Source organism: Canis lupus, chromosome 35 (genome assembly GCF_011100685.1).
Source record: "Canis lupus familiaris isolate Mischka breed German Shepherd chromosome 35, alternate assembly UU_Cfam_GSD_1.0, whole genome shotgun sequence".
Classification (NCBI taxonomy): Eukaryota; Metazoa; Chordata; class Mammalia; order Carnivora; family Canidae; genus Canis; species Canis lupus.
This window is the reverse complement of record NC_049256.1, coordinates 1,663,332-1,677,921: the sequence shown is the minus strand read 5'-3', so window position 1 is coordinate 1,677,921 and position 14,590 is coordinate 1,663,332. Positions and strand designations below refer to the sequence as shown.

The following is a 14,590-nucleotide window of genomic DNA, read 5'->3' as shown; positions in this document are numbered from 1 at the left end:
CACCTGGGTGGCACAGTTGGTTGGGCAACTGACTCTTGGTTTCAGTTCAGGTTGTGATCTCAGGGTCATGAAATTGAGTCCTGCTTCAGGCTTCATGCCCAATGTGGAGTCTGCTTGAGATTGTCTCCTTCTCCCTTAGCTCCTCTCCACAATGAATGAATGAATGAATGAATGAATGAATGAATGAATGAGGAAGGAAGGAAGGTAGGAAGGAAGGAAGGAAGGAAGGAAGGAAGGAAGGAAGGAAGGAAGGAAGGAAGGAAGGAAGGAAGGAAGGAAGGAAAAATAATAATCTTTAAAAAACATAACCTAAACCAGAAAACCCAAAATGGTCCAAAACCTAATCTGGAGGTAGGGCTGTAGCAAAAAATGTTTCTAAGAGGGAAGTTTGTAGCAATACAGGCTTACCTCATGAAGCAAGAAAAAACTCAGTTAAATAACCTTATACCTAACGTAGCTAGAAAAAGAACAACAAACAAAACCTAAAACCAGAAGGAAAGGAAAATAATAAAATTTAGAGCAAAAATAAATGATATAGAAACTAAAGGTACAGTAGAAGACATAGCAAGAAAGTGGCCATCTGCAAGCTGGGAAGAGCTCTCAACCGCAACCAAACTGACTTGGACTCCTCAGTCTCCACAGATCTCAGTATCTATTTTTAAAGCCACCTAGTCTGTGGTATTTTCTCATGGCAGCATGAGCTGGTAATTGGTACCCAGAAGTGGGGTTCTGCTGTAACAAATACCTTAAGGTGTGGCATTGGCTTTGCACCTGGGTAATGTGTTTTGAGTTACAGTGAGGGAGCTTCTAAAGGTGATTCTAGTGAGAGCTCAGACAAGAAATAGTAATCCTGTGATATGTTTGGTTAAATAAAATATATTATCATAATTTCATCTGTTTCTTTTTATTTTCTTAATGTGGTTACTAAAAATTTTTAAATTTCTTATGTTTTCTTGTATTGGGCAGCACTGAAATAGAACTACATGTGTGAACATGGATAAATAGAAAAAACAGAATATTGATAATAGGTCATTCAGATCTGTGTTCAAGGACACTATTTTATAACTTTATATAAAATGTAAAAGCTTACAAAGTAATACTATACATTTTATATATGTGTGTTTGTGATAAAACAAGACTAATGGAATGTGGAGTGCAGGAGAGATTTACTTTTAGGAAGGAGGAAAACAGAAACAAGAAGGGATACATAAAATTTCAGTTGCATCATTTAAAAGAAACTGTGAAGAGAAATTTACATCCTGTAAATACTTGACATAGGGTGATAGGGCGATGAGTGTATTTATTTTTTATATCTTTATGCTTTTCCATATGTTTGAAATAAGTAAGTATAATAAATAGTCATTATCTCTAATTGTTGAAATATTTCTAAAAGAATTTTGCATTTTTGGATGCTTAAACTAAGAAATGGTAGAGTCTGTGAAATTACTTATGCAAAGTCACAAAACAAATAGCCAAAGTGCAATTCAAAACCATCTTTCTTGTTCCCAAGCTCATAGCCCTTCTTTGTTTAATCCGATCCTGTGATATAAAGGTGAAATGTAAACAACCACATGAACTACAGGCTTCTCTGACCTCCCTGTGACTTTTCCCCTTCTCCCAGTGCCAGGCACACATGCAGCTCTGCACACACGTGCATGCACACGCTCAGACACATATGTGTGTTTATGCACACACCATCCTTTCTGAAAGAATATGTGCTCTTTACTCTCAGGCTTGGGCCAAAACTGGTGGTGTCTGGTTAGCTTTATTTCCTTTCTGTGTCCATGTGGAGAGACTTCCTACACATTGTTCAAGGATTATGGGCTCAAGGAGAGTTCTAAAATACAATATGCTAAAGTGATAGTTTTTAGTTCTCTTTTCCTAAAGGTGCTTGTTAATCCTTTTTGTTTACTCTTAGAAATGCCTATGTGAAGAGTATATGAGTAGTTCTACTGGTTAAGGCATTGTTTGTATCTTTGACCGCTAAAGACATTATTTGTTGTGTTCCTCTTGATATAGAGATCTTACAAATGAAGGGAAAAAAAAACTTTCCAGAAAATAAAGTGCAAAGTTAAAAATATTTTAAATTTAAAACCAAATGCTTGCTTTAACTACTTCTATGGGCTAAAAATAATAGCTAACATTAGCTAAATGCTTAATGTGTTAAGCATTATTATAGCTCCAATTTATAGGTGAGGAAACAAAGGCATAGAGAAGTTAAGTAGTAAATTGCCTAAGGTAACCAGCTAGTGAGGGGCAGGGCTGAGTAAGAGACAATGTTGAGGTCAAATGCTGCCTTTATCGGTTAAAGATTTTTTAGGCTAGACTGCCCCAAGTGATCTTTCTTCTCCACTCCTATATCTGCTGTATATCCAATGTGTCTGGAATTATCTATATATTGCTTTGTATTTTTATTTTAGTTTTTACTTGTTTCAGTTTTGAAATCGATTATAAGTATGTGGGAATGAAAATAGAAAGATTTCCTTGTATTAGCTACAGGAGCTTAGGGAGCATGTGAGTGGTAGGCATTCAGTATATTCTTGTATATCAGCTAATTTTCATTAAAGTTGTGGCTGCCCAAACCAAGTACCTAAAATTGATTGTCATGCTGCCAAGAAATTCCAAAGTACTATCTAAATTTCTAGTAAATCTTACCAGTATTAACTCTATTAAATTCTTCCTTGAGGAAATTCATTTAAATTTTGTGGTTGTAATTAGAAAATACACTAGACTCTGGAGTACACTTTTATTTTCATGATTTAACTTCAACTCTGTCATATGAATTGTGCTTGGCTGAGCAAATGTGTCTTTGTATGCTGCCTTTTCTATTTTTTCTTTGTTTTGTAAATATTTATTTATTCATGAGAGACAGAGAGGCAGAGGCACAGGCAGAGGGAGAAGCAGGCTCCCTGCAAGGAGCCCGATGTGAGACTTGATCCCAGGACTCCGGGATCACATCCTGAGCTGAAAGCAGATGCTCAACCGCTGAGCCACCCGGGTGTCATTTCCAAGCTTCCTGAAAGGATTATCAGGTCTCTTATTTTCACTTTCCTTTCCATTTAAACCTATTTTTGTTTTTGGGGTTTATGTTTTTAGAACAGTTTTAGATTTTCGGTAAAATTGAGAGGAAGGTCTAGAGATTTACCATATACTCCTTGCCCTGACGCATATGTATAGCCTCCCCCATTATCAGCATCACTTCCCAGAATGGTACATTTGTTATAATTGATGAACCCACACTGGTGTGTCATAATCATCCAAAGTCAGTAGTGTATGTGAAGGTTTCCTCTTGGTATTATCCATTCTGTGGGTTTGGACAAATGCATAATGACATGTGTTTATCATTGTACACAGTATTTCCACATCAGAGAGTCCTCTGCCCATCCATCGTTCTCCCATCACTGCTGGCAACCACCAATCTTTTTGTTGTCTTCATAGTTTTGTTGTTTCCAGAATGTAATATGGTTGGAATCACACAGTACGTACCCACTTCTGTGTGAAGTTTGGCTTCTTTCACTTAGTCATGTGCACTTGAAGTTCTTCATGACTTTTCAGGGATAACTCTCTTCTCTATGGCTCTGAATACAGTTCCATTGTGTGAATGTACCACAGTTTATTCATTTGCTCACCGAAAGACACCTTGGTGGCTTCCATGTTTTGGTAGTTAGGAGTAATTGATCTAAACATCTGTATACAGGTATTTATGTGGACATAAGTTTTCAGCTCCCTTGGGTAAATACCAAGGAATGTGATTGCTGGATTGTGTTGTATATATTTAGTTTTGTAGGAAACTGTCAACTGTCTACCAAAGTGGCTGGACCATTTTGCATCAGATATTCTTCATAGCACACTATTTCCAAAGTCCCATAGTTTTCTTATAGCTGTGCAATCTCTTTTTTCTTAAATCCAAAACACTTTTCTGTCTCTTCTCACCTGAATAGAACTTAAGTATCAATGGTATTCCCACAGTTCCAGCTTGGACCTTCTTTTTTCTCAGTTTTACAGAATTTAGAGGAATGGTCTTTTCCAACCACATACTTTAATGCACAGTTTCTGTTTTGATGATTGCTGAAGTTATATCTCTATTCCATATCACTTGATGAAAACTCCAGTCCCATAAAGCTATGCCTATGAGCCACTTTTACCTTGGCTATTCCATTGGCATTGGAACATTAACATATCAAAACCAATTTTTTTTTTCCAAAACCAAATTTATATTAGCAACTACGTGTCTACAGATTATTTCTCAAATTCCCTTTCTAGGTGAGCACACTTTTCTCATTGCCCAAACAGATGCTTGGGGTCTTCTTTGAGTCAGCCTTTACTCTCCTTTCTCACATGTGAGAATCCTCAAGTGTGCTCACATCTCTTCCCTCATTTTCTTTCAAGTCTACCTCTCTTATTCTTACTCCCACTCACATCCTCTTTTGTTCTACTTTGATGATGAGGATGCTCTACCTAGCTGCTTTCCTGCTGGCAGTCTTTGGTACCTTTTCTCTTGCATCTTAGAGTCTATTGTCAGAATATGGTTTGGTTGATCATTCCCTATTAATATCTGATTTTGTTAGCCCTTGTGGCAACTACCAGTGATTCTCCCCCTGCCTCAGAATAAAGCCAAATGCCTGCTGTGGTTTGCAAGCTCCTCAAACAGCCTTCTCTCTTGCTGCTCCTTACAGATTTTCCTGCCTGTGTTCTGTGCTCTCTGGCCTCCTATTCATACTCCTCCTGTTCCTTTTCCATGGAATGTACTTGCTCTTCTCTTTGACTCATCAACTTACACTTAGCACTCAGCCTTAAGTGGCGGTTCTTCTCTTCTCCCTGTGCCCCCACCTGGATTTTTTTTGTTCCTCTTACATGTTCCCCATGGAGCCTGAGCAATACTTTGGTTACAATACTTCTACCACATTGTTTCATAACTATAGTAGTCTCCCTTACCTGTGGTTTTGCTTTCCATGGGTCTGTTTACCTGGGGTGAGCCACAGTCTGGAAGCAGAAGATCCTTCTGACTTATCATCAGAAGGTCACTGTAGCCTAATACTACATCATATGGCTATATCATTTACCTCACTTCATCTCATCAAGTAGGCATTTTATCACAAGAAAGGTGAGTAGAGGACAATAAGAGCTTGAGAGAAAGACTACATTCACATAAATTTCATGACAATGTATTATAATTCTATTTTATTACTAGTTATCATTAATCTCTTACTGTGCCTAATTTATATGTCAAGTTTTATTATTGGTATGTATGTATATGAAAAAACATAGTCTGTCTGTAGTTACAGGCATCCACTGAGGGCCTAGGAATATTCCCCTGCAGAGAAGGGGTTCCTACTGCATTTCATTCTGACTTCTCCATCCCTGTGAAGTGCTGTGTCCCCTTTGCTTCTGGATGTGAGTCTCCAGCACAGGCTAAATGTGGTTGGTTATTTGCAGACATTTTTCTAGGGTAGTGGTTCATACTTAGGGGTGATTTTTTCTCCCAGGGCAATTAGCAGTGTCTTAAGACATTTTTGATAGTTATTACTGGTGAGACCATGATGTTATCATCTAGTGGGTAGTTGCTGGGGATGCTGCACAGGAGACTTCCTACCACATTATCCAGCCCCAAGTGGCAGTAGTGCTGAGATTGAGAAACCCTGCTCTAGGATGAAGTGCAAACTTTAGGGTACTAAAAGAAAAGACTTTTCATAACAAAAAGATGAATTGGATTTGGAGTTTTAAAGTGATGTATATATATAAATTTGTAGTATCAAGCAACTTAATTTTCAGTCTAAACTGGTTTGGTTCTTTTTATGACCTATTGTTAACATTTACTCAGATTTTGTGTTGTGGGGAAAACACATGAGTCCAGTGCTTATTAAGGGCTTATCAGCTACCTGCAGTAATTTAAGCATGTAAATGAGATTGTGAAAAATATAGTGGAATAAACTCTTTGTTTGAGAAACTTTTTCATTTACTTTTTCTTATTTTAACTGTGCATAGTAACAGGTGAATACGCAGGCAGTTTTTTGGAGATGTGGGAGTGAGTGATGTCCTTTTTTAAGCTCTTAAAAAGAATTTAACTATAAAATCCTCAGAAAAGGTCAAAAGTAATAAACTTTTTGTCTTATGTAGATTAGCAAATGATGAAAACTCTAGTGCTACCCTGCACAGTCACACACCAGTTCAAACACACACATGTGTAACTACCAGCAGTAATCTCATACATTTGTATACTCTTGACTCTCTTTAGCCAGATGTCTGCTACAGTGCCAGATACATAGTCCATGCTGATCCATCAAAATATACAGGGCTCCTCAGAGGGATTCCGTGCCTACATGACAAATTGAGTGGGTACAGAAGATCCATTTCAACTAAATAGACTATTTTTATTCAGTAAATTTAAAATTTTGCGTAGCTATTAAATTTGAAGAGCTTACTAATACACTGTAAAATTAGGATGTTGAAGGATAAATTGTTGCTGATGTTCGAACAAAATGGGACTAATCTACAAAACCATGTAATGGGAAAACAAAATACCTACCACTTATACACTTATACATTTTAGTGTGTGTTTAAATAAAGACAGAAGACATCACAGTAAAAGGTTTGATTCTTCAGTCCAGGATTCACTATGAAGTATGATCTCCTGTTTTATAATTCAGTTTTCAAAGAAAATTTCTGAGTTGGAAATTTGAGTAGGAGAAAGTAAGAAACATTTTAGGAAATGTTTGGAAAAAGAGGTAATGACTCATATTCTTAAATAGTACCTGTTGTAGTAATTTCAAAATAAAAGTTTCACCTACAAATATCGATTTACAAAGTTATTTAAGTGAATATAACCAGAAGAGAATGGAATAAATGCTTATAGTTCTCCAAATTTAATTGCATTTTCTCCTAATCTTTTTCAGAGTAATACAGAAATTTTGGAATACTCATCAGATAGTGAAAAAGAGGATGACTCAGAGAATGTCTTCTTTATTGATTCAGAATCCTCTCCCAAACAACATACAGATTTTGGATCTGATAATAGACAGATGATGGAGAAACCAGTGAAGCAGAGGGTGAAATCTGCAGAGACCATTTTGTACACACCCCAGAAACAGAAGTTTCCCAGGACTCCAGAAACATTGGCAAAGAAGAAGAAGCTTCTAAGGTTAAATTATACCTTTTTAAAATATCTTTTTTTAAAAAAAAAGTTGTTCATACATACGGAGGATATAAAAAATAGTGAAAGGGATTATAGAGGAAAGGAGAGAGAATGAGTGGGAAATATTAAAGCAGACAGAACATGAGAGACTACTAACTGGGAAACGAACAAGGGGTAGTGGAAGGGGAGGTGGGTGGAGGGATGGGGTGACTGGGTGACGGGCACTGAGGGGGGCACTTGATGGGATGAGAACTGGGTGTTATATGTTGGCAAATCGAACTCCAATAAAAATATACAAAACAAAATAAAAGTTTTTACTTTAAAAATCCAAATATCTAAGATATTAATTTAAAAATTATTAACTGGTTTACCTGGCGAGGAAAATTGACAGCATAGAATTGTAACTTCGATAAGAAATTATAGATTATTTTTACAAATGTGGTTATAGAGATTGTCCAACGGAACACTAGCAAATGCAAAGATACATGAAAGAGCAAAGAGGGATTCCTGGGTAGCTCAGTGGTTGGGCATCTGCCTTTGGCTCAGGGTGTGATCCTGGAGTCTCAGGATCCAGTCCCACATGGGGCTCCCCGCAGGGAGCCTACTTCTCCCTCTGGCTGTATCTCTGCCTCTCTCTATGTCTGTCATGAATAAATAAATAAAATACTATTAAAAAAAAAAAAGAGCAAAGATGCACAGATAGGAAACTATCTGTATTCTTCAGTATGTATATGAATATTGACTAGGGCTAGGGCATGGAGGGTCGACCAGGATGTGTGAAGAGGCTTGGTGTATGCCTTTATAAGAGCCATGTCCCAGCCCTGTGTAATACATGGTCTCTTTTGTTTTAAATTAGAACAAAGCAATGAAAACAAAATTTCTTTTTTTTTTTAAATTCAGATTGCCAGCATATAGTATAATACCTAGTGCTCATCCCATCAAGTGCCCCCCTCAGTGCCCATCACCCAGTCACCCCAACCCCCCCCCCACTTCCCCTTCTGCAACCCTTTGTTCATTTCTGAGTTAGGAGTCTCTCATGGTTTGTCTCCCTCTCTAATTTTTCCCACTCAGTTCTCCTCCTTTCCCCTATAATCCCTTTCACTGTTTCTTATATTCCCCATATGAGTGAGGCCATATAATGTTTGTCCTTCTCCAATTGACTTACTTCACTCAGCATGATACCCTCCAGTTCCATCCATATCGAAGCAGATGGTGGGTATTCATCCTTCCTGATGGCTGAGTAATATTCCATTGTATACATAAACCACAGCTTCTTTATCCATTTACTCTCGATGGCCACCGGGGCTCCTTCCACAGTGTGACTATTGTGGACATTGCTGCTGTGAACATTGGGGTGCAGGTGTCCCGATGTTTCACTGCATCTGTATCTTTGGGGTAAATCCTCAGCAGGGCAATTCCTGGGTCATGGGGTAGCCCTATTTTTAACTCTTTGACGAAACTCCACACAGTTTTTAAGAGTGGGTGTACGAGTTCACATTCCCACCAACAGGGCAAGAGGGTTCCCCTTTCTCCACATTCTCTCCAGCATTTGTTGTTTCTTGCCTTGTTAATTTTCACCATTCTCACTGGTGTGAGGTGGGATCTCATGATGGTTTTGATTTGTATTTCCCTGATGGCCAGTGACGCGGAGCATTTTCTCATGTGCATGTTGGCCATGTCTAGGTCTTCCTCTGTGAGATTTCTGTTCATGCCTTTTGCCCATTTCATGATTGGATTGTTTGTTTCTTTGCTGTTGAGTTTAATAAGTTCTTTATAGATCTTGGATACTAGCCCTTTATCTGATACATCATTTGTAAATATCTTCTCCCATCTGTAGGTTGTCTTTTAGTTTTGTTGACTCTTTCTTTTGCTGTGCAGAAGCTTTTTATCTTAAGTCCCAAGATTTCATTTTTCCTTTTGTTTCTCTGGTCTTCATAGGTGTATCTTGAAGGAAGTTGCTGTGGCCAAGTTCAAAAAGGGTGTTGCCTGGGTTCTCCTCTAGAATTTTGATTGAATCTTGTCTCACATTTAGATCTTCCATCCATTTTGAGTGTATCTTGGTGTCTGGTGTAAGAGAATGGTCTAGTTTCATTCCTCTGCATGTGGATGTCCAATGTTCCCAGCACCATTTATTGAAGAGACTGTACTTTTTTCAGTGGATAGTCTTTCCTGCTTTGTCAAATATTAGTTGACCATAGAGTTGAGGGCCCATTTCTGGATTCTCTATTCTGTTCCATTGATCTATATGTCTGTGTTTGTGCCAGTACCACACTGTCTTGATGACCACAGCTTTGTAGCACAACGTGAAATCCAGCATTGTGAGGCCCCCAGCTCTGGTTTTCTTTTTCAACATTCCTCTGGCTATTCAGGGTCTTTTCTGATTCCACACAAATCTTAAGATGATTTGTTCCAACTCTGTGAGAAAGTCCATGGTATCTTGATAGGGATTGCATTGAACGTGTAAACTGCCCTGGGTAGCATAGACATTTTCACAATATTTATTCTTCCAATCCATGAGCATGGAATGTTTTTCCATCTCTTTGTGTCTTCCTTAATTTCTTTCAGAAGTGTTCTGTAGTTTTTAGGGTATAGATCATTTATCTCTTTGGTTAGGTTTATTCCTAAGTATCTTATGCTTTTCGGTACAATTGTAAATGGGATTGACTCCTTAATTTCTCTTTCTTCAGTCTCAGTGTACAAAAATGCCACTGATTTCTGGGCATTGATTTTGTCTCATGCCACACTGCCGAATTGCTATATGAGTTCTAGCAATCTTGGGGTGGAGTCTTTGGGTTTTCTCTGTATAGTATCATGTCATCTGCGAAGAGGGAGACTTTGACTTCTTCTTTCCCAATTTGAATGCCTTTTATTTCCTTTTGTTGTCTGATTGCTGAGGCTGGGACTTCTAGTACTATGTTGAATAGCAGTGGTGAGAGTGGACATCCCTGTCTTGTTCCTGATCTTGGGGGAAAGGCTCCCAGCGTTTCCCCACTGAGAGTGATATTTGTTGTGGGCTTTTCATATATGGTTTTTAAGATGCTGAGGAATGTTCCCTCTATCCCTACATTCTGAAGAGTTTTGATTAGGAATGGATTCTGCATTTTGTCAAATGCTTTCTCTGCAGCTATTGAGAGGATCCTGTGGTTGTTGTTTTTTTCCCTTGTTGATGTGATCTATCACATTGTACGACTGTTGAACCACTCTTGCAGCCTGGGTATAAATCCTACTTGGTTATGGTGAATAATCTTCTTAATGTACTGTTGGATCCTATTGGCTAGTATCTTGGTGAGAATTCTTGCATCTGTGTTCATCAAGGATATTGGTCTATAATTCTCCTTTTTGTTGGGGTCTCTGTCTGGTTTTGGGATCAAGTTAAGCTTGGCCTCATAAAATGGGTTTGGAAGTATTCCATCCCTTTCTATCCTTCAGAATAGCTTTAGTAGAATAGGTATTGTTTCTTCTATAAACGTTTGATAGAATTCCCCTGGGAAGCCATCTGGCCCTGGACTTTTGTGTCTTGGGAGATTTTTGATGACTGCTTCAAGTTCCTCCCTGGTTATTGGCCTGTTCGGGTTTTCTTTTTCTTCTTGTTCCAGTTTTGGTAATTTGTGGCTTTCTAGAAATGCATCCATTTCTTCTAGATTGCTTAATTATTTGGCATACAGTTGCTCTTAATATGTTTTTTAAAAGCATATGTATTTCCTTGGTATTGGTTGTAATCTCTCCCCTTTTGTTCGTGTTTTTATTAATTTGAATCTTTTCCTTTTTAATAAGGCTGGATAGGGGTTTATCTATTTTATTAATCTTTCAAAACCAGTTCCTGGTTTTGTCAGTCTATTCTACAGTTCTTCTGGTCTCTATTTCATGGAGTTCTGCTCGAATCTTTATTATCTCTCTTCTGCTTGTTTTGGGCTTTATTTGCCGTTCTTTCTCTGGTTCCTTTAGTTGAGAGGTTAGCTTGTGTATTTGAGTTTCTTCCAAGTATTTGAGGGAGGCTTGTATTGTGATGTATTTCCCTCTGAGGACCGCTTTTGCTGTATCCCAAAGATTTTGAACAGTTGTATTTTCGTTTTCATTAGTTTCCATGAATCTTTTAAATTCTTCTCTATTTTCCTGGTTGATCCATTCATGTTTTAGTACGATGCTCTTTAACCTCCATGTGTTTGAGTTTCTTCCAAATTTCTTCTTATGATTGAGTTCCAGTTTCAAAGCACTGTGGTCTTAAAATATGCAGGGGACAATCCCAATCTTTTGGTATTGGTTGAGACCTGATTTGTGACCCAATATGTGGTCTGTTTTGGAGAAAGTTCCATATGCACTTGAGAAGAATGTGTATTTGGATGAAAAGTTCTGTATATATCTGTGAAATCTATTTGGTCCAGTGTATCATTCAAGGCCCTTGTTTCTTTGGTGATATTCTGCTTAGAAGATCTGTCATTTGCAGAAATTGCCATGTTGAAGTCTCCCAGTATTATTAATTGGTTGATACACTTGGCAGCTCCCACATTTGGAGCATAAATATCCATGATTGTTAGGTCCTCTTGTTGGACAGACCCTTTGAATATAATCTAGTGTCCCTCTTCATCTCTTACTACAGTCTTTGGGATAAACTTTAATTTATAGGAGGATTGCTACCACAGCTTTCTTTGGAGGACCATTTGAAGGGTAAATGGTTCTCCATCCCTTCATTTTCAGGCTGGAGGTGTTCTTAGGTCAAAAATGAGTCTCCTGTAGACAGCATGTAGATGGGTCTTCCTTTTTTTATCCAGTCTGAAACCCTTTGTCTTTTGATGGGATCATTAAGCCCATTCATATTCAGAGTAACTATGGAAAGATATGAATTTAGTGTCATCATAATACCTATTCAGTTCCTGACTGTGTGAATTGTTTCCTTGTGCTCCCTCTTTCTTTTACAGGGTCCCCCTTAATATTTCCTGCAGGGCTGGTTTAGTGGTCATATATTCTTTCAGTTTCTGCTTATCCTGGAAGCTCTTTATCTCTCCTTCTATTCTGAATGAGAACCTTGCTGTGTATAGTATTCTTGGCTGCATGTTCTTCTCATTTAGGACCCTGAATATATCCTGTCAGCCCTTTCTGGCCTGCTAGGTCTCTGTGGAGAGGTCTGCTGTTAATCTGTTATTTCTCCCCATATAAGTTAGGGATCTCTTGTCTCGAACTGCTTTAAGAATTTTCTCTTTATCTTTGAAATTTGGAAGTTTCACTGTTAAATGTCAAGGTGTTGAATGGTGTTTATTGATTTTTTTGGGGGGGGTCCTCTCTGTCTCCTGGATCTGCATGCCTGCTTCCTTCCCCAAATCAGGGGAATTATCAGCTATGATTTGATCAAATACACTTTGTGGTCCTCTCTCTCTCTCAGCTTCTTCTGGAATCCCAATAAGATGAATATCCTACGTTCTGAAGCTATCGTTTATTTCCCTAAGCCTTTCCTCATGGGCTCTTAATTTTTTTGTTTGTTATTTTCCTCAGCTTCCTTTCCATCACCTTGTCTTCTATGTCACTCAGTCTTTCTTCCACCTCATCAACCCTAGCAGTTAGAGTATCCAGTTTATTATTTTTTATTTTTTTAAAGATTTTATTTATTTATTCATCAGAGACAGAGAGAGAGAGAAAGAGAGAGAGGGAGAGAGGCAGAGACACAGGCAGAGGGAGAAGCAGGCTCCATGCAGGGAGCCCAACATGGGACTCAGTACCAGGTCTCCAGGATCACACCCTGGGCTGAAGGCGGCTCTAAACCGCTGGGCCACCTGGGTGGCCCTAGAGTATCCAGTTTAGACTGCATCTAAGTTAAAGTATGTTTAATTTCAGCCTGATTAGATCTCAGTTCTGTAGTAACAAAGTCTCTGGAGCCCTTTATGCTTTTTTCAGAGCCTCCAGTAACTTTATAATTGTGCTTCTGAATTGAATTTCTGAGCTCGTGTTTAAATCCCCATTCAGTAATTCTGAGAGAATTGCCTCTGGTTTACTTTTGTGTTAAATTCTTCCTTCTAGTTGTTTTGTCCAATGTAGAGTGGCTCTATGAGCGAGCAGTCAAACATATCAGCCATGACCTAAGTAAATTACACCCTAGACGATTTCAAGGAGCTCAGAGACCAGAAAATAAAAGATAAAGAAGAACATAATAAAACAAATGGACTACTAAATTGATAAACAAAATTTAAAATAAAATAGTGAAAATAAAAAAAAAAAAAAAGGAAGAGGAAAAAATGGGAGTGGTGATAACCTAGAGGGTTATCCTATTGGTTCTGAGTGTATTTTCTGTATGTTAGAAGATGCTCACCTCCAAATTTATATAAACCAGCAAACCTTTTATAAAGACCCAACTTCGACCACAAATACCCCTACTCTTATAGTGTCTCTGGGAATGATTGAGGCTTCACTGCCCCTCCTGCAATTCTGTCCTACTTGCGTGCTAAGCACTTTTCAGTCAGGGAAGACTCAGGTGCGGGATTTTTAAAGTTCCTGCTTGTTCAGGGCTGGGCTTTTATGCCCTGGAGGCTTTCCTGGCTCCACTTTCGCCTGGCTCATTGAGGTTCCCCTCCCCCCACTTCATTTATTTTATTTTTTCTGCCTTCCTACCTTGTCAGAAGTGAAAACTTTTCTTTCTGTAGCATTCCAGCTCTTCCCTTTTTACATCTTAGGTCTAATTCATAGGTGTTCAGTGTGTTTTGAAAGTTATCTTGGTAAGTTTGTGGGACCAGATGAGTTGAGGACCCCAACTCTTCCGCCATCTTGCCTTGACTTGACTGAAAACAAAATTTCAGTGAACATTGAAAGTGGGAAGGAGTGCCATAAAAGCAAACTTAGTAGAGAGTTTCATGGAAAAAGGAGTTCAGTAGAAAAAGTAAATGTCACAGTGAAAAACACAGGTTTGGGTCTGTTTAGGAAATATTTATGTCAAGAAAGGGCAGGTACAGTGCATACTGAGAACTCAATGGCAATGTTAGTGAACTAGCAGGGGAGGAAGCAAGGGACCCATGGCTCAAGGAGTTCCCAAGACATAAGGAGTAAGGACTGTACTGTGACTGGGATTTGAGTTGAGAATTGAGATACTGAGATTAGCTGCTAGTGGCTGAAAGGGATCTTTGGTTCAAAGAGATATGAGAGGAAAGATGAGGCCTATTCAGAGAATAATGAGGAAGACTCTGTGGGAACAAAGTAGGATAATTGTTCTGTCAGTTTCCAGGATGCAAGTAGAGGAGGGGAACCAGGGGACAAGAGCCCATAGGAGCGGAGGGACAAGCATAAGGATTACAGAGTCTAGTGGGATGGATGTAGAATGATGAGTCAATTCATGTCTGTTCACTATATATGCTTATAACATATATATGCTGGTAACATAAAATAACTCAGAATAGGGCACCTGGGTGGCTCAGTGGTTTTTGTCCCCCTTAGGGTCAGGTCATGAAGAAATTTCACCCAGGAGGCAAAAGCACTGTA

The 14,590-nt window shown here is 38.6% G+C and overlaps 1 protein-coding gene across 10 annotated transcripts in view; it reads left to right on the top strand.

Moving 5' to 3' along the window:
- The window catches only part of SPIDR (scaffold protein involved in DNA repair), a 435,376-nt gene that overhangs the window by 124,421 nt on the left and 296,365 nt on the right, over positions 1-14,590 (top strand). For all 10 annotated transcript variants that reach the window (XM_038583990.1, XM_038583988.1, XM_038583989.1 and 7 more), the window contains one exon: positions 6,894-7,138. In XM_038583990.1, the coding sequence (XP_038439918.1) occupies positions 6,894-7,138 (245 nt within the window). The remainder of the gene's footprint in view (positions 1-6,893; positions 7,139-14,590) is intronic.